This window comes from Lolium rigidum, chromosome 6 (assembly GCF_022539505.1).
Source record: "Lolium rigidum isolate FL_2022 chromosome 6, APGP_CSIRO_Lrig_0.1, whole genome shotgun sequence".
Lineage (NCBI taxonomy): Eukaryota > Viridiplantae > Streptophyta > Magnoliopsida > Poales > Poaceae > Lolium > Lolium rigidum.
Window position 1 is genome coordinate 290,800,085 of NC_061513.1, and position 20,931 is coordinate 290,821,015.

Here is a 20,931-nt window from a genome sequence, read left to right on the forward strand (position 1 = left end):
CTGACCCTTCGCTGCTGGGCTCGTGCGCGCTAGGCCCCCGGGGGCTACCGTCGGTGTTACACCTGCTGCTAGGCCCTCACGGCGGCCCAAGAACAGAAGGCAAGGAGTCCCTCTCTGAGAAATAGTAGGTTTCCTCGAGGGGGAGGCACCTCGCGAGGGACCCCTGGCGAGGGTCTAGGACGACTTAGCCGTTTCCAGGCTACCTGAAGGCCTCGTGGAGCATTCCTCCGCGGGAGGAACCACATAAGATGTCATTCTAGATACCTTCGCGGGTCAGTCGCGTAGGGATGAAGCTAAGGAGCGGTGACGCCAGCCATGACATACCCATAAGATAAGAGGTCCAAGTTTGCCTGCATGAAGTGAACTGGTTGTTGCCTCATTTCCCTAAAGGCTCGGGATGGACGTTGCCAGTACAGCAGAGTGTCGACGTCCTCTCCCGGTGGACCTAGTCTGTTGAATAGCTGTGGGTTTTCTTAGGATGAGCTGTCCTCCTCCTTGGGCTTATCTACCAAGTTACCCCACTACGAAGTTTCCTTGGAGAGGAGGGCTAGCGCCACTATAAAAGGAGCGACGGCTCCCCCAGTAGAGGGGGGTCCCTGACTCCCTTCCGATCTGCTTTAGATGCTCTTTATATAACGTCGTCTTCTACCTAGAGCAGATCACATCTAGATCTGAGGAAGAACTCCTCCACCACCTTGTAACACCATGATCCTCTCGGAGCAAGATCAATACCACTTCAAGGCAGGACGTAGGGGTTTTTTCTCACAACGAGGGCCATGAACCTGGGTAACTCAGCGTCTCACTTTGTCGTGCCGTTTCAGTGCTGCTCCGGCGTCGCCATATCCATGTTGAGCTTGGAGCGTTACTTCTAGCCTCATGTGGTCTGATAACCTCAAGGGTCTCGCCGAGTTACCCGTGTTCCATCCGGAACCGAAGCCCCGACATAATATTAAACATTTATTCTTCTGTTGCAAGTTTGTGTGTTTTGTATGTCAAGTTATCCTGATGACTTCGAAGTTATATGCACCTTTTTATTGTTGCGAACATTTTTTCACAGCTAGCTACGAGGTGTTGATTGCAAGAGCAGAATTCTCATAGGGATGGGAACAGTTGTTGTAATATGGTTGCTATGGCTATGAACAACTGTTTTCATATTCTTTTTTTCATTTTCTCTGGTACGGGTTTGCATTTGACCAAAATTTAATCATGTTTAACAATATATTTTTACCAATTTTTTGATAATTTCTTAAAGTTTAGTGGTTCACAAATAAAATTATTTTTAAAATTTAAAAGCTTGAGAAAAGCCAAGGTGGAATCTATGGGTTTTTTTTATAACAAATCGGAGTACATAATATGGGATTTTTTTCTCAAGAAGAATAGTCTACTAACCTTGTCAAGAATAATGGGCAGCTCCAGGCTCTCTTGGTCAGCCATGTAATCACTAAGATCGCTGTCTTTGACTCCTTCAGATACAATGCTTTTCCACACAAAGTACATGTCATTGAAATGCTGATCTTCTAATGCATCTTCCTTCTCCTCCCTTGTTACCATAAGTTTTCGTGTGGACCGTGGTGGCAGGATTCCTCTCGGTGGCTCGGTGTGGTACCATGCCGCATTTGTTGGCCTGCTATATGTATTGAAGCCAACATTGTAATCTGTAAGGTTCTCTATCTTAATTGAGGACAATACCTTCTTGTTTGGCAAAAATGGCAAGTGAAGTTCCGGTGGATCCAACTGGATCAGCTGTTCTGAGGTAGATGAACTTGTCTGGTGAAAATAAACATAGCACGTATTAACTGGATAGGAAAACCATGCAATTAGAGAACACAACGTGCATTTGATCATTTATTTATCATAACAGGTGTATATGTAAGTACCTAGATTTGCACTAAATATGGTCAAAACTAAGCCTATGCTACTCATTGGCAGCACATTTGGTTCGGTATTCTTCCCAGATATACAGGGCTCTTCTTCTTCATGTATCTACTAGTGTTCTATTTTTGCTTATCACAATTCATATTTTTGAAAGGGGAGGTAATCAAAATAACTTTTTTCGAAAGGGGAGGTAATCAATCGATGCATGTGGCTTTTATTACTTTATGTAAGTTGCAGTGTTCCCGTTTAACCACAAGGATCTCAGTAGCAGAAACAAACGTAAAATGTACGGGGATCAGCACCTGAGGAAATTGTTGGAGATCTTTAAAAGTAGCTGGGAAGAAAAACGAAAGGGTAAGATGCATTCATACATACATAGAACTAACCTTTGTAAGGACAATGGGAAGCTCCGTACACTTTGTCTCAGACATGTTATCAATAACATTACTGGCCTTGAAATCTTCAGTCACAATGACGTTCCACACCAAAAACTTGTCTGTGCACCGAGTGTCTTCTAGTTCCTTTTCCTCTGCTATCCTTGTTACCAAGAGTAGTTGTGTGGATAGTGGTGGCAAAATTCCTTCCGATGGATTTGCATAGTACCTTGCTGAGTTGCTTTTCTTGGTGCATATTCTGAAGTCAATATACTGATCCGTAATATTGACTATCTTAGCTGAGGACAACACTCTCTGGTTTAGCAACAGGGGAAGGCACAGCTCGGGAGGATCAAACTGAATCAACTCATTTGAACTTTCCTGCAAAAGGGAACATAGTTGTCGATTAGATGGTGCAACAGAAACATCCAGGCAGAGAATGTTTAATATTTTTCTTATCGATCTCGGAAATCAGCACCCAAAACTTTTTGGAGTGGTCTGGAACTGTTGAGAGATCTAGTTTAGGTGTTTGAGAGACTTGCTGGTCAAATTCAAGCCTGTAAGCTAAAAATATGAAACTCTGGAAAAGTATGGGTAAATTCTGGTGTAATGTGCAATTCACTCTAGGAAAAATGAAATACTTGCACTATTGTAAAAAGTCTCGTTCATTGAAAATTTCTAAGAAATGCTGTAGCTTAAACCAAGATTGCAAGGGTAGCCATTAACAAATATTTTAAAATGAGCATTCATTGAGTCGTAAAAGCTATAACATCACTAACAAGATAGTAGTATAAAGGTACAAGATCGAAGCTCCAACGATTCACAAAGACATGTTTCCATTGCCATCTTAATTTCGAAAAAACAGATGTGATCAATTGTTATTTTGGCATGCTTTAGATCTTACTTTCAGGGTTGTGGGGCTTAAGAGTACATAACACTTAACACCGATGCGTTGAAAATTATGTATCTTACCTTTGCGAAAACTATGGGAAACTCCTTTCTCTCGGTTATGGGCATCCATGTTATGAGATCGTTTGCGTTGACATCTTCAGTCACAAAGCCGCTCCACACAAAGTATTTATCTGCGCACTGCATGTCTACTAGTTCGGGTGTCTCATCCTTGGATACTCTCGATACCACCAGTTCTTGTGTTGACCATGGTCGCAGGACTCCACATTTTGGCTCTGTGATGTACGATGCCACATTTGTTTCCTCCACAGCTGTATTGAAACCAATGTGATAATCTGTAATGTTGACTATCTTAACTGAAGATAACAGACGTTTGCTTGGCAAGAAGGGGAAGCAAACTTCAGGGGGTTCAAGCTTGATCAGCTCAACTGAGGTAGATGACGTTACCTACAGAGAAGAATACAGATGTAGATTAGTTGAGACAAAAGAAAAAGGCGTCTTTCAGTGTAAAGTACATCTTCAGCTCATTTGTAACTAGGATAAATTTATCATCGATTATAAAAGTGGGGACTTCCGCATGCTCATTTATGATTAATTCATTTTCAACAAAATGAATGATAACATTTAGGATTTTGCTATGCTGATATTTTTGGAATTATTTCCACTTCTTCTTATGTAGCCAGTAGGAAGTAGAAACGAGATGGCGAAGTTAGCTGTTGACCTTTTTCTTATCAAATCTGGTTTCAACCTAGAACCACGTTGGATAGTTTATCTCCTTATCTGAAGAAAGCCAGTTTTCGTTCTCATGACAGAAAATAATTCAACTGTTGCAAGTATTTAAAAGTTTGTGCAGTCCTCATCACGTGGAAGATTCCAATAATCCATTGCAGTAGATCTCACTTTTAGGTGGTAGGGGAGGTCAAAGACAAGGGGCAATAAAAGTATTACTAATGCCTACTGTAATTTGAAAACTTATATACCTTATTAAGAATTATGGGCAACTCGTTACTCTGCTCCTTCTTCTTACACATGAAGCAATCTAGGTCGCTGGCTCTGACACCTTCAGAGACAATGCCATTCCACATAATGAACTTATCGTTGTACTGTATATCTTCTTCTGGTTCCTTTTGATCTATCGGCCTTGATACGAGGACTCTTTGAGCCGACCGTGGTGCCAAAATTCCTACTTCAGGATTTGGCTCATAATAAAGCGCATTTGTATCACCATTAAATAGACGAAAACCGACATAATAGTCTGTGACGTTGACCATGTTAACTGAGGACAACGCTGTCTTTTTGTGCGAAAAGGTGAAGCGGAGCTCAGGATGGTCCAATCGGATCAGCTCGTCTGAGGTCCACGGGGCGCTTATCTGCAAAAAATGAACACAACTTTAAATAAGCCGCCGAAAAAATGATGCAAATGAAGACAACCCCATAGTTAAGTTCGTTTCTACTCAGTGGCGGACACCTACGTGTTATGCCAGCACGTAGTAGAGAGAAAGAAAAACTCAAAGCTGTTTGGCTTGAAAGAGTGCAGCCCGTGTGTATCCGTACCAGAAAAGGCTAGCCCCAAAAAAGGCACATCTATCGACTGCAAACCGCTCGGCTTGATTTTCTACACAATCTAAAACAGAAACGCCAGCACTCAGCCGCAGCCGCGCCATGCCGAGCCAGGTCAGAAAGATGGACTTTGCCGCCTGTCACGCATCGACGAACGGCATGCCGCATCGACGTGGCTTTTAGAGCATCTCTAGCCGCGTTTTCCAAAGCGGCCCCAAAGCTATTTAGGACATTCGACAAATTTTCGTTTCCAGCTCGTCCCCAAAGCCTCTTTTCATCCGACCTGGCCTAAGAGCATGTCCAGCGGCGCGACGCAAACGGACGCTCAACGACCATTTTCGTCCGCCGTGACCGGAAATGCGTCTGGCATCACTTCCAGTGGGGCGACGCAAAGTGACCGGGCCGTCCGCGGAGACGCAAAACCTGGCCCAAATATGCGCCCCGGATGCGTCTCTGCGGACGTCCGGAAACGTCCGCTCGCGTCTGGCGGACGTTTCGTCGGGCCCGCCTGGCAGCGATCCTGCGTCGATGCGTCTTCTCAAACGCGCCAGCGACTGCGCCGCTGCGTCGATGCGTCGCTTCAGCACTCTGCGCCACGTTAATGGCGACGATGCATCGGCTGCCGAGCGGCCGCCCACCTTCGCCAACCACGTTAATGGCGACGTCACGCGTCCCGCGGCCACCGCATGCCGCCGGCCTATATAAAGGGGGCGCGCGTTCATCTTCCTCATCCACTCCTCCAAAGAAACCCTAGCCGCCACAAAGCTCGACCGTAGCGCCGCCTAGGTGTTCCTGCGACGCAGCCAAGCCCGCGAGGAAGTCCATGGCCGGTCCTTGTGGCCGGCGAGGCGGTCGAGGCCGCAGCCCTGGGCGCCCCTGTGGCTAGGGCAGGGGCCGCCGTGGTGGAGAAGCTACGGCCCCACGCTCGCCGTCGCCTGCGCCCTCCTCGTCCTCGCAGGAGGAGCGCTGTTTCGAGTTCCTCCTCCGCATCGACGACGACCCACTCGCCATCAAGCGGCTATCGGACAAGTTCGCCGAGTTCGTCGACGGCGTCGAGTCGGCGCAGTTGCAGCTACGGGAGGCCAGCTGCAACTTCTGACGCTGGACCGTGGAGGTCCTGTTCGATAGGCAGGGCAAGATGTACCTGCACACGGGGTGGGACATGTTCGCCCGTGACCTCGAGCCCGGCTGCCAGCTCACCTTCCTCTACGAGGGGGACGGCGAGATGATCGTCAAGGTGTTCGACGACACAGGCTGCCGCAGGCACTACCACACCGACGACTCCGGCTCCGACACCGATAGTTAGAACGTCGAGTGTTCTTTCTTTGCGGCGAATCGGCTACGGGCCGAGACGAAGCCGATAGTCGAGGTTTACGGATGTTCGCCTCATCGGTAGAACCAACAAGGGCACCATCTCCTCCCGCTGGATTTTCAAGTTTGGGTGATTGGGTGTGCCCTCGAATGTTCTTTCTTGGCAGCGAACATATGGAAATAAACACAACTGGCTTCTTTTAAAAAAAAATTATATCTGTGTCGACCATGGTTCAAACTATGTGTTAGTTTGTGTAAACCATGTTCCAAACTATGTGTTAGTTTGTGTAAAATCATGTTTCAACATGTTATATTTGAAACTATGTTTAAATGGAGAAGAGGGAAAAAGGAGAAAAAAATGCGTCGCCCCGCTGGAGCAACCCCAGACACAAACGGACACGCGGACAAAAACGGTCATTTTTGCGTCCGCAGCGCGACGCAAACGGACGCTCGCGGACATTAAAATGCGTCGCGCCGCTGGAGATGCCCTAATACGGTGCCCGGTGTCCCGAGTCAGTTCCCGTTCCACATGGAATGCTTCAGGCACGCCGAACACAATGAAATGCGAGGCGGGGAGTGGAGGACCGATGAGTCAGCGGCACGAAAACCTAAAACCCCGTCGCCTACCTCTGGTCAAGCGATGTTAATGGCAGCCAGTTTTCTAGGTGACGCAGTGACGCGTCTCGTCGTGCATGGCCATGTTCCGTGCCGACGTTTATTGCGGCCAACACCCCACTGCCGCTTTGCCTGCCGCCGCTCTAATAAGAGCGGCCCTCCTTTCTTCCCCGTTCCAATCTCGTCGCTCCAAACTCTCGCCGCTCCCAATCTCTCGCCGCTTCAATCTCCTCCTACCTCGCCGCTCCAAGCTCCAATGTTGTCGCCGTCCCGCAAGAGCGGCGCGGCGAACAGCTTCGGCCATGACAGCTTCACCATGGCGGAGGCGTGGGCGCTGTACCGCGTGGGATATCCTGGGCCACTGGACATGCAGCTGCCAACCAGCGGCGGGTAGAGGATGGCCGTCAATAGCATCGGTGTACCGCCGCCGCCGCAGGGCACAGAGCGCTGGAGGGACACAATCAGGACTCGGCGGGCTCGCCTCACAGACAAGGAGCGAGTCGATCCAGCACTGGGCGCCCACCGGCAACGACACGTGGTGGGCGGACTACTTTCGAGCGCAGATGCGGCGCCGAGATGTACAACACCACCGGCCTCATCGGCCGGCAGAACATCCGGAACAAGGAGGGCGCCTCCATTTATGGGGCGTTCTCGGCGCGCCACTGGAACACGTCATCGAGGGCATCCGAGAATGGCGCTCCAAGACCGGAGATGTTGTCGTCGCCGCCACCATCTTCTTCACCCGTAGCACGCTGGTAGCCGAGGAGGACGTACTCGTCCTCCTCGAACTCTTCTTCGTTGGGGCCGGTATGATTGGCATCTTCGTCGTCCCGCGCCACACCCTACCCCGTGCCGAAGCGGGAGGTGATGGCCGAGCCGGAGTACGCGACGTCTCCCGTCAATCGGAGGCACGGCGGCAACAGCACAGCCACGCCGGCGGAGCCCTCCTCATCCCGAAGCCGGAGGTGAAGGAGGAGTAGGACGACGAGGAAGACGCGAAGGCCGCGCAGCTAGCGGAGTACGAGCGCCAGCAGCGCCTCATCGGTAGCAGCGACGACCCCGACGACTATCCAGGGCTGCACGTGGCGTTCGCGGCTTCGCCGAAAGACAAGGACGCCTGGAGGGGCGATCTCGACTTGGCGATCGCAATGTCCATCCGCGACACCGGGAAGCCACTCGTCAACCTCACCGACGACGGCGAGGCTGGACCAAGCGGCGCGGTGAAGGACGAGCCCGTCGACGAGCTCGACAAGCGCGGCAAGCAGGACGTCGTCGTCGATGACATGTACAACTTCAACCGGTACTACGACGTCTCTGACCGCCGCAAGTACTACTAGATTAGGGTTTAGTTTAAATTTATGTAATATATAGCAAGTTTGAATGAATTCAGTTGTTTTCGCTTAAATTTAAAAATCTGAAATTTTATTTCACTAGTGGAAAATGGTGCTTTTGCACCGGTTGGTAAGGGCCATATGCACCGGATGCCCAACCGGTGCAAAGCATTCGGTGCAAAAGGCCCCCTCTTTTGCACCGGTTCAGTTGCGAACCCGCGCAGGAAAATGTCCCAAAACGCTGCCGCGGTAGAACCCCGCTACCGTAATTTTTTCGAATTATTTTTCACTCCTTTTTTTCTTTTTTCAGAATTTCTAATATTTTAGTTATTTCACAAGTTTAGTCTCTAACTACCCTTATCTCCAGTCTAATTACTTACTCGTGCTCCGACTTCCCGCTCGGTCACCCATCCTCCCACTACTATAGCACTACCACGCTTAACTTCCAAGTTCCTTTCCATCCCGTATCCAAGTGCTTCGCGCACATGTATGTGATACTAGTATCATATGAATCCTATTAACATATCGGTCGATGTCATATTTCTGTATTGTTTGAATTTCAAATAATTCTTTTAATAAACAAAAGTAATGATATAATAATAATCTTGAATAAATAAATAAACATTAACTTTATAATTTGTATAATTTTTAATTTTTTGCCAAACCTAAAACCTGACAATTTGAAAAACTTATAATTTGCTAAAATTAATAATAATTTTTATGCAGGATGCAATTATTAATTTTAATTTTTAAAAATAAAAATATATAAAATCCTAAATTTCTAGAAAAAAACTAAAATCTTCCTGCTTCCCACGATGATTTTGATATATTATACGTTTTTTCCGACGTCATCTGCAAAAGTTAATGCGGTTTTACCATTTTTCAAACTTTTTTTGCAAAAAAAAAATGAAATTAAAATTTGTTAATTTTCCCTAATAGTAGGTTGCGTAACATACAGGAATCTCAAAAGATTTTATTTTTTGAATTTTCTATCATTTTTTTCTATTTTACAGTGTTAAAAAAGGAGAACCACGGGGGGGGGGGGGTGGAGGTGCGTGGGGAGCAGAAAAACATTTAGCACCCGGTGCTAAAGATCCCGCACGAACCGGTGCTAATGCCCCCTGGACGTCCAGACCACACGAACCGGTGCTAATGACCCCTTTAGCACCGGTTCGTGCCAAATCCGGTGCAAAAGCTCTTTGGAGCAAAAAAACAAAAGCCCTCGTTTCTACTAGTGTTTGGAGGACGCGGCTGACGAGCGACGTCTCCCAAATACAACACGAAAAAAATACAACCCTCAAATTGGAAAACTCTTTAAGAAACGCGGTTGAAAATGCTCTTAGACCTACTAGCTCGACACATTCGCCCAATGGCTCTAAATCAGCCACTAAGGCTCCCAATGCGTTCTACCGCTTGCTCGTTGTTTTCGTCCTGTAGCCTATAGTCTCCTTATCTAGCATGTAAATGCGACCATCCCAAGCGCTCTTGCTACAATGCTGGAATTAATTTCAAAAAAAATCACCACATTACGACGGAAAGTTCCACTATTTGGTAACATTGCAAAAAACCATCGGAATTGCGCGAATTCGTTCCAACGTGCACTGATTTGCCAGTTTTGACGTTAACAAGTAATCTGATGACAACGGGTCCCACTGTCAGTGTTGAGTGCCGGAGGAAGATATTACAACCGAGACAGATCTATCAGCAAGATCCTCCCCCCCCCCCCCTCGACGCTCCATCAGCAAGATCAACCACCGCCATGCTCTGTTCCTGCTCTCCATCCACGGATCGACAACAGCGCGGGCGAGCTCTGGCCGGAGAGCACGTGAATGGCGCTGGTGAGATGGAGAGGGCGGGCGTGGGCTCCGATGCAGGTGAGGCCCGGCGGGCATGGGGCCAGCGAGCACATGGTCGGCGCAGGTGAGGCCGCGGCCCCGACCCCGACCCCGGCACTGGCCTCAGCCCTGGCCCCCGTGCCTCGGTCCCGGCCATGGCCCCGGTCCCGGCCTGGCTCTGGCAGTGGTGGCGGCACCCTCCCCATCGAATCGACTAGGGGGAGAAGATGGTTTCCGCGGCGGCGTTCCATGGGAGGTGATGTAGCGCCGGTGGAGGAAGCCGGGCGGCACGGCTACTTGGCCGGGGCCTGAGGCTCTCAGTCAGTAGCCATGGAGGATTCGGTGAGACGATGGCGGCCTCCGCCCCTGTCGGCGGCGGTACGCACAATCCGCGTCGATGTCCTCTTCCTTGGTGATCTGACAAGAGGGATGGGCCGCGTGGGGGCTGCTGATCTTGCTTGTTTTTTGTGGCAGTCCTCGGGTTTCTCGCATGCGAGGATGAAGATCTTTTGGAGGTCCGTTTTCTTTGATCTGGTTGGAGAGATGAGTTCCGGAAAGCTCCGCTGGCGAATGGAACAGTGCATCTTTTGCCTGCAGTTTGCTGGATCGGGTGGTATTCGGTCGCGCGCACCCATGTTTTTATTCCGACCGTTTGGTTCTGGAGGGAGCGGCGTGAAGCTCTATTCTGTGTTGACATCAGGTGACTTTTTCATCCATGGTGAAGTCAGAAGAAGGAATATCATGAAAGCCGGATTGGTGGACTGGTTAAAGGAGGTTAGAGTTTCGGTGATGCTGAGGGACTTGCTTGGCGTTACGGGCTCTGCAGTAGTGATATGTATGTGGGGGCGACATCACATGGGAAGTTCAGAGTCTTACCTCTCAGGGTGAAAACCCAAGGTTTGGCATTAACTGGTTGTGTCTGGCAATGTCTTGTTGGAGGCATTGTTTTGAGAGTTGAGACTATCTTCAGGGTGAAAACCTAAGACCTTTGGTCGGGCGATGACGACGCTGGTGCACTGTTCCCCTTGGAGGCGTCGCTTTTGGAGAGTCTGTATTTTAGGTGTTGTTACGGTCATGGTTGTATTGATGTTGCTAGGTCTAGAAGGCTATAGCGGGTCTTTTATTTTTTAGTTTTCATTACTCTTTTTTGACTGTGTGCATCCGTACTGCCATTAGGGGGGGGGGGTGTTGTTGCAGAGGCTGGGTGTAATTGGTATCTTTCAATATTAATATATTCCCATTATCTAAAAACCTCATGGTTCCAGGTAGTTAGATTTTAATTTTACATAGGGGACGCAAAGTAACCAAGTAAAAGATGACGAAAAATAATGCATTGCTTAATTAGGGAACTCACCTTCTTACAAACTAAGGGCAACTCCTTACTTTCTCCCTTCCTGTAGTAATCAGTGAGGCTGCTAGCTTCAACACCTTCTGACACAATCATGTTCCACACAAAAACTTCTTCCGATGATGATTCTGATTCTTCTTCTTCTTCTTTCTTTTCCTTGGGTACCCTTTGTACAACCATTCTTTGAGTGGACCGTGGTGGCAGAATTCCTCTTTTTTGTTCTATGGCGTAGAACGCAACATTGGTTTTATATTTCCATGTACTGTAGCCAATGTGGCAATCTGTATTGTTCACTATATTAACCCAGGAGAGTGAAGTCTTGTTCAGGCAAGGGAATCTTAGCTCAGGTGGTTCAAACTGGATCAGCTCGTTTGAGGTACAAGAGTTTATCTACAGAAAATGGAAGAAAATGTAGATTAATCTGATACAGAGAATAAAACAATCAGAGAACATTATTTGTTCTTCTACAAAAATAAATTGGTCATGTTTGACACAAGTGGGATGCGGTGACATCGACAATAGTAGTATATTAGGGGAGTACTAGTCCCAATGAGATGGTATTGTACTTTTTTTGCCACCTAGATTAGGTAATCAAGAAAAGAAAGAGGTGAGATCTGTATCTCAGTTGAGATATGGCTATTCTTCGAGAGCAATAACACCCAAACTAAGAGCATCTCTAGCAAATCCCATAAAAAAAACTGTAAAACAATGTATAAAGGCTGTTGTAAACGTATTTTAAGGTGACAAATTGGTTCTGGCAGAACATATACTGTAAAACCGACTCTTAAATAACGGGGTGGGACGCCTAAGTAATAGAAATATATTTAGTTGACCTTTTTTTCTCCTTGTTCTGCCTCTTCTTCACCGTAGCACCGAGCCAAGCCGGGCGCCGCCCCGCCCCTGCCCCAGCCTCGTGCGCCGCCCCTACGCCGTCTCGCTCGCTCGCCGTACCGCCCTTCTCCACAACCAGGTGGAGGTCGAGGCCAGCCTGCTCCGCCTGAATCCAACCCGATCCGGATGTGCGGCGGCCAATTCCGGCTAGCACTGTCCGATTTCGGCATCTTGCGGTAGATTGCTATCCATCCATGGCCAAATTAAGTTGAGGTTCGCAGAAATTTGATCGGACTCCGGCAAGTCTATTGGCTGAAGGTGTTGGCGCGAAAGTGAAATTTCCTAACCGCTAGTGTTTGCCTGGGATGCAGGGCCCTTTTAATTTTGCGGAGTTTTGTCTCGGAAACTTCAGATACAAGGGTTCGCGAGCGTGCGTGTAAAAATATTTAAGGGTTAAACGATTTTTGACTAAAACCGTAAAATTCAGTTATCTTACGAGTTTAACCACTTTTACAGGATCTGGTAGAGATGGTCTTAGACCATGTACAATGTGTGTTCGATTCAAGACAAATGTTGTCAGAATTTGGAATCGGGCTGAATTCCCTGCTATGTATTGAGCCGCTTGTGCACGTAAAGTGGGGCCTGTTTTGTGCAGAAAGTTCAGCCTTTTCTTGTTTGTTTCCTCTAAAGTATGCATGTGATTGGCTGCTTCTTTCCTTGTTTGTGAGATGGAGCCGCTTGGAACCGAACCAATATTTTGCGTCGCTTTTTTTGTCTGACAACATGAATCGATGCTCTGCTACGTGTGGAACCGCATCATACACCTCTTTGAACCGCTTTTTGCACACATAGTACATGGTCTTACATGGATTGAAACATCGCCATCATGCGTGTTTTAAAAATTCCATCCACTTAATCAAGTTGATTTCCCTTGTAACAAATGTACAAATACAGCATGCTCGATCGGCATTCGGCAAGCACATAATTTTCGCAAGAATTCTTGGGAAAGCAAAGGGTGAATTGATTCAAGAAAGTTTTGTACTGGATATGCCTCCGACCTCCACCATTGAACCACGGGCGAAGCTTGTATGTCAGGCGGCAGTCGGGCTGGTCGGGACTATGCGAGTTGGGGCTTCTCCAGGTCGATTGGTACGGCTCTGGGGCGGCGGCCCAAGACTAAGCTGGTGATTGGCGAACGGGGTGCTGTGGGCCGCCCGCCGTGGATGGCGGAGGATCTGACGTTCCAGGCGGCGGATCTACGCATCGGTGCGGAGGTTGGCACCAGTGTGTCCCTGATAGTGGCAGAGCGGCGATGGGTCTGGCTTGCAGGAGATAGACTCTGCCCCAAGTGACGACGGCTGTCGTTGAACGTGCTGGGTGATGACGATGAAGTGGTGGTGGTCATCGTGCTGCCTACTTTTTTTGAGGAAAAAAAAAACTTGACAAACTTCGTTTAAGTTGCGTTTGTTGCCTTGGTTCGGTAGATAATCTGCTCTAGCCCTATTACTGAGCATTTCGTTTGGGGTTTCACCCGATTTTCCCTGATAAACTTGACAATTTTTTTTTTTGCTTCTTTTATTAATAATGCAAAAATGCAACGTCGAAACTCCCCGCCCTTGCTCGGCAAAAAGGAAAAGACTCTAGAGATGAAGACGGAATGGATGAAAAATGCCAGTCACTCTAATTTCTGAAATTTCTTAAAAGAAAAACAGTGGACTTACCTTCTTTTCAACGATGTGCAACTTCTTCCACTGAGTGTAATCATTAGTATCAAGGTCGCAGGCTTTGATATCTTCAGCCACAGTGGCGTAACCGACATCGAATTCCTCATTGTACTGTATCTTTTTTACTGCACCTTCTCTTTTATAACTTCTTACTGCGAGGCATTCTGTGGACCGTGGTGGCAGGACTGATTTGGTTTTGTTGAAGTGGTAAAGTCTGGCGGGTTCTTTTCCTGCGAGACGACATATGGCGAAACTAACATAGGATTCTGTAGTGTTGATTATTTTAATTGAGGACAAAACAGTTTTATCTGGCACGATGGGAAAGCATAGTTCGGGGGGATCAAACCGGATTACTTCATCTGACGTAGATGCACTTATCTGCAGAACATAGCCATGGATGAATCAGCCTACTGGAAACATTCAATTAGAGAACATTAACTTGCAGTTTAACTGGTATCTATGATTAAATGTATAATTCGACCTTTCATTTTTTTATTTCAACTATAGCCCATTTCACTTTTTTGAGATAATTTCCCATTACGTATTATTGTCAGTACCACTATACTAAAATATTTCCAATGGTAGTTATTAATATATAGGAGTAACTCAATAACATGCAGTTCTCCAGAAGTAACAAGTATCCTATCCGATAGGGTCCCCGCCCCTTGTATCTTTTTTTGTTGAAGTGCAATTTGTGAAAACAAGTCTGTTTTGAAATTGAGGAATCGAGCGAGTACATCCCTGGTTCTTTTCAAACTAGAGTAAAAATCATGGACAAAAGTGGGACTATATACCGTTAACACAGCAGGACATTTTTTTTCCTTTGACACCAGTCAACAGCCATAACAAGATAGATGATGTCAACCATTTGAATGGGGAAGTAGGTGTGATAATGAAATAGGCACACTTCTGCTAGAGATGTGGATCATGGTTTGCATAGAAATGAGCATAGAACTCACACATGGCATAATCGAATCAAATAAACAACGTTCAAGATTATGTTGTTAGTCAGAAAACAAAGGTGACACATATTTGTACTGTCCATTGATAAATTTAATTTATCTACATTTACAATTTCATAAAACGCATAGATGACATTGTCAAATCAAGGAAACCAAAACGAGAATTACACTATTGTCCAACCAAAAACCAAATTGGCACATATTTTGCGGAACTGTTAATTTGTTTACTTTGCACGTTTATTTACACCCCAGTCCACTAGATCTAAGTTCTAAAACAATCGTAGCTTCTACTAAGGAAGGTAATTAAACTCTTTGCTGGTTTAATTAAGTCATTATACTTACCTCGGATTTTGCCTCTGTTGGCGCCACACTGGATTCCACTTGGGGTACTTCAGCCTTATATGTAACTGTCAGATTAACTTCATCAACCAATTTACCCTCCTCTCTATTGAATATATCTTCAGTTATATCCTCACTTAGAAGACTCTTATTTACTTTGGTGCTTCGCACGATGAAATCGCCAGCGTACTGCCTATATTGTGGTGCCTCGTCTAGTGGTTGCAATGTTATGTTGACAATATAATTCGATCGTGGAGAAACAATACCCTTCTTTGGTTGTATGCAGTATGGTAGGGGGCTCATCGTTTGGATGCTGAAAGCAATAAAAGCATTTGTCTCGTTTGTTAGCTCAAGTAAGCATGACGTCTGATTGTTGAGCTCAAAAGGAAAACGTAGCTCTAGCGGCTCAATCCCAAGCATGTCATCTTCCAAATAGGGGATTATCTGCAAGACAAAACAACATGAGTTCCAACAGTGAGATATACTTTCCCTAGAATTAATGAGCTCTGTTTACAATAAGGGCGGACAAACATGCGAGTATTTGGGCGTTTGTTCACACGCTGGACTGTCTTGGGTTGCCGGCTATACGGTATACGGTATACCCATACGTGGATATACTCGATTTGTATGTGGGCTGAGGAGGGGGTCATAAGTAATTAATTAATTGGCTAATTACTAATTGAGTTTGGGGAAGGAATTGTAATGGAGCAAGCCTCAACAATGGTATCTAACGAAGGAGGAACCAATAAAGTATTCGAAATTGCTAAGTTTCAACTAGCTGAGACGTAGCTTATATCTCAGTCACGTGGTCATATCACTACAGGAAAAACGGCATTGCCGTGCAGCCTATCATTGCCGTGGGCCGTTGCACGGCAAAGACAGCAAGCAGCATGCACGGCAAGGTCTGAAAGTAGCGCACGGAAATGAATTCTTGCACGGCAAAGTCCCAAGTAGCGCACGACAACGAATCCTTACACGGCAAAGTCCCAAAAAAGCGCACGGCAAAGAAACTTCGACGGCAAAGTCCCTACACATCGCACGGCAAAGAAATACTGCACGGCAAAGGCTCTAGGCGTTGCCGTGGCGCACCCTTTGCCGTGCGAGCAGACAGGTTGCACGGCAAAGATGCCTTTGCCGTGTGTTCCTTTCTTTGTCGTGCGCCAACAGACATTTTATTTGTTTTTCTTTCTATTTTATTTCATCTAATACTTATATTTATTTTTTAAATTAGTTTTAATTTTTGATGACTATTTATTAGTGTTACTTAAGATAATGTGCAATACAAAATTACTCTCCATGTTCATCCCCCCACATATATCAGCGTTTCGGGAGCAATCTGCGCTTCGGAAAATCTGCTAGGTGCTATCGCCCAAATGTGAGGAAGGTCACACCGGGGAGCAACTTTTGCACCATTACACCTTCCACCACACTTTCGCCCAAATGCTAATTCTATCAATGTTGTAGGAAGAGGACAAGGCAATGACGATGATGCCATGGGAAGCAATGGAGGAGGACAAGGTTGATGGCATCGATTCTATGAACTCGTCGTCGTGCATTTGTCGTTGTTGTAAGAGCATCCCCACTCGTTGGCGCTCCCCACGCCCAAATCCGGACGAAACTACCGCCGGATTGGACGAAATTAAGTCGTGGGGAGTACCATATTTCCAGTCGTCCACCCGGAGTTCGGCGGATAGAGTTTAAATTCAAACAAATCGCCGTCCCGCGCTACAAGTACGGGCAGTTGATCGGCAAAAGGAGCAAAAGGATCAGCCACGGATCGGCGATCGGAGGGAAATTACACGGAGACAGGCTCGTCGGCAGTCCCGGCCGGCACGGCGGTGTCCGACGGACCAGTTTCCTCACACGCCGTGGCCGAAGCGGCTGCGGCGGGCGACGATGAAGCAGCGGCGGCAGTGGACGTCGAAGCAGCCGCGGTCGACGAGGTAGATGGTGAGGTAGACGAGGTAGGAGCCGGCGGAGACGACGTAGTGGCTCGGAGGATGTCGTTGCGGTGGCCCCGGTACCAATTCCTCGTCTCCTCGTCCATCGGTTCCATGTCGCCGCCGCCCATGAGGAACGCCAAGTCCGTGTTCCTCTTCTTCGCCGCCACCGTCGTCTTCGGCGAGGGCGATCCGGGCGCCTTGGTTGGCGAGCATCTCCCGCCACCTGCCGTCGAACTTGTCGTTCCTCCCGTCGGCGTGCGATCTCAAGTCGGCCCAGCACTTGTCGATCGACGCCCGCATCCTGTCGGCGGGATTGTCCGTCCGTTTGAGCTCTTTCTCGCTTCTTCCGGCCGAGCTCGGGCGCCCTTCCGCCGCGCAAGCCGGCGGAGCGTCGGGGTTGTACTCGCTCGGTCTTGCTTTTCGAGAGGGACGTGCGAACTTCCTTCCACTTCTCGCACTTCTCGAGGCGGGCGTAGACGTTGAGGAACTTGAACGGCAGGCCGGTGTCGTCCGTGTACATGTCCAAAGCTCGGCGCAGCTGGGGAAAAAAGAGCACGGCGATACGGGTCAGCTAACGACGATGTACCTCGGTGGTGTAGGGCCGGCGGATCATACCCTTTGCTCCATGTCGTGGCCGCTGATCGGCCGTTTGTCGATCTCCTCCCGTACGCCGTGCCATTTGCTGCACGTCGTCCGCATGATCCCCCAATGGGTGGCCATTGCCTTGTCTCCCCGGTACACGTTCATGTTCGTCTTGTTGAAGTAGGGATCGACGAGCTTGCGTTCCTCGTACGCCTGCCTCACTCGAAACCGGTATGTGTCGAACGACCGATTGGCCCCGATTATGCCGTTCGTGGACACGGTCATCCAAGCTTCGGCGAGGCACTCCTCTTCCTTCGGCGTCCATTTGATACGCGGTTCGGCAGGTGGCGAGTCCTTCTTCCTCTTCTTCTTCCCCTTCGACGAGGTTGGCGCCGGCTTCAGTTGGCTCTTCTTCTTCCTCGCCTTCTTCTTCGACGGCTTGGCTTCCGTCGGCAACATCCTCCCGATGCTCCTTGCGCGCCGCCACAGCTGCCGTCGCCCTCGTCTCCTCTTGCGTGAAGAACCCCGGGCACGCAGCGGCGGCGGTCATGAAGAACCCCGGGCTCGCAGCGGCGGCGGCGGAGCCGGAGGTGATCATCTCGTGGATCTCCTCTTCGTTCGGCGCCGCCATCGCACCGAACGCGAGCGGCCCTCGTCGCAGGGCCGGCGAGGTGCCCTCGAACAGGCCGCCGCCGACGCCGACGTCAAGCTCGGGCGGCGACGGTGTGGGCTTGGACGGTTGGACGTAGGCGCCCTCTTGGAACACGGCGGTCGGCGACGGCGAGTACGGCGAAGGCGAGAAGGAAGACGGGGAACTTGTTGTACCTTGCGTCGGCCATTGGCCGGGGAACACGCCGCCGCTATAGGCCATGCTGATTAACCTCAAGTGTTCGTCTTGGGCCGCCTCCGCCGACCTCTTGGCGGCGGCTCTTTTCACCCTCTCCGCCCGGCGCTTGTTTCCACGTCGCGCCGTTTCTCGTCCGCCGCCCACTCGGCGTTCGACATGCCCGGCGGCTTCGTCTTCTTCTTCCGCATCTTCCTCGCCGGCGCCTTCGGCGGCATTGTGGTGGACGAGAAGACGAGGAGGAGAGTGGTGGTGGCCGAGAAGACGCCGCCAGGAACTGGAGCTGGAAGACGAGGAGATTGGGGGATTTCGGCGGGAGAGAATGGGGATATGCAAGCAAATTGGAGGGAATGGGGAAATGCAAGCAAATTTGGAGGGAAAATCACAGGATTTGGTTTTCCAGTCGCCGACTACGCGGGTCCACACGCCGTTTCGCGCGCTTTCGTTTCGTCCGGAGTCCCCGAGCGCGCCCGGGGGCCGGGGTTGGCGTGGGCTCGCCGGATGGATTAAGGGCCAAATCCGGACGAAAACGAGGAACCGGGGGCGCGACTGGGCCGAATTTCGCCGTCCGGATGGAAAAAACGTCGCTCGGGGGCCTCGTCGGGGGGACGAGTGGAGATGCTCTAATGGATTGTATGCACTTGTAATGGACATTGCTATTTGAAATGGATTCTATGGACTCTATGTACTCTATGGACTCTATGTAATGGATTGTATGCATGGACTATGTGCGTTCGATGTATTTGTGGTGTTGTTGATGTGTTTGGTGATGATATGTTGAAGATATATGCTGTATATGCTATATTGTGAAATACTATTTTTGAAATGCAGGGAATATTGAAAAACAGCAAAAAAATGGAAAAAAAAATTGGGGCCTTTGCAACACACGGCTCCTTTGCCGTGTGCACACGCACGGCAAAGGCGCCACGTGGGGGGCAGCTGTGCTCCTGGGGGCGTGTCTGGAGGGGTCTTTGCCGTGCGTTTGGGCTGAGGACGCACGGCAAAGGTGGCGCCACGGCAGAGGGATGACGCACGGCAAAGGTGGCAAAGACCACGGCCGCACGACAGAGTTCTCGCGCATGGCAAAGCTGCTGGCGCACGGCAGCCCAGCGCACGCACGCAAAGGCCGTTGCGGTGCAGAAGTGGCGATGCGCACGGCAATGATGCCGTTGCCGTCGAAACCTTTGTTGGCCGGTCATTGCCGTGCGACCTCGCACGGCAAACCCTTTGCCGGGCAAATAAGGTCTTTTGCCGTGCGATTTGTCGCACGGCAACGTGCAGTTTTCCCGTAGTGTGTGTTGGATTTTGTTTCTGCTTGAAGATTCATTTTAAAACAAGCTAAAGTAATTCAACTGACACATAAGTTAAATCTAAGTCGACTGAGCCTTAGAGACACCTAAAGTATTTCCACAACCAAAGTTATGAGGAGCACTTCAGCTTACCTCGCCAACCGTAGATTCGTTGACATTGCTGACTTGCATGTCTGTACTTTCCAGATCATTGATCTTACGTACTATTTCTGATATGAAAGGCCTCTTATAGGGGGCCCTTTCCTGGCAGAGTAGCCCAATCTCGATGAGTTTAGTTATTTGCTGGTATCTAAACGGTGTTTCTTTCCCTGATTTACGCAATCTGTGCCTCCACCTTCTAAGTACCTGCCATTTGACATAGCTGATAGAGTGAAAAGGTATTTAATGCCTGCTATTTGTATAGGCAATAAAGCATAAGGTAAATATACCATATCAGCTAGATTCCGGAAACAATAATCAGTTTACTTGTTAAGATCTCTTTTAAATTGTAGCACCATAGATAATAATAAAATTAATATGCCATCCAATGCCAGGAATGCAAATTAAGTAGAAGTATACCAAGTTAGTCGATATTAGTTCTGCAATTTGGCACATGGCAGATCTGTTCACAAGATGAATAAAGTAACAAGATTTTGGACCTTGGGTGCCTTGACCAGCCGTCAAGAATATTGTTTCATGTGGGATATTCTAAGGATTTCATTAAGCTAAATATCCATCAAAACTCGACTATATTACCCACCTTAACCGAAAGAGGCCATGTACTTTTTCATTGGGCCATGTACTTTTTAAGGGGTATACAAAACGTCCTAATGATATGCAACAAAAAATATTTGGCTAAATCTGTAAAAACTGGCCATCTACAATGTAAAACACACATACATTATTACATTATCCCAAAAAAAACTTACATTCTTAATATCGGGAATACTCTTATGTCCTGTCACTAGTTCGATTATTATGATGCCAAGGCTATAAACATCAGACTTGACTGACATTTTCCCATTTTCTAGGTATTCTGGAGCGGTGTATCCTCTGCATGAGAATATATTAATGATAGAAAATTGAAAATGGACCGTATGGAAGGTATTGAATTTGTCATGCGGTAAATTACTTACATTGTAAAAAAGGGGGTAGTAATATTGGTTTGTGAGTTTTCCATAATCTTTGATAAACCAAAGTCAGTTATTTTGGCTACCATATTATGATCTATTAGTATGTTCGCCGGCTTCAAATCCATA

The 20,931-nt window shown here is 48.1% G+C and overlaps 1 protein-coding gene across 1 annotated transcript; it reads right to left on the reverse strand.

Annotated features, from left to right (window-relative positions):
• Window positions 1–293: 293 nt before the first annotated feature.
• LOC124664357 lies at window positions 294–20,719 on the reverse strand. The gene is made up of 10 exons (XM_047201896.1): window positions 20,602–20,719; window positions 19,826–20,038; window positions 15,018–15,458; window positions 13,711–14,091; window positions 11,165–11,548; window positions 4,139–4,528; window positions 3,222–3,605; window positions 2,262–2,630; window positions 1,390–1,767; window positions 294–350 (listed from the first exon to the last, which is right to left on the reverse strand). Exons 1-10 carry the CDS (start codon window positions 20,686–20,688, stop codon window positions 294–296), a joined length of 3,084 nt encoding a protein of 1,027 aa, XP_047057852.1. The 5' UTR covers window positions 20,689–20,719.
• Between the last annotated feature and the right edge of the window lie 212 nt (window positions 20,720–20,931).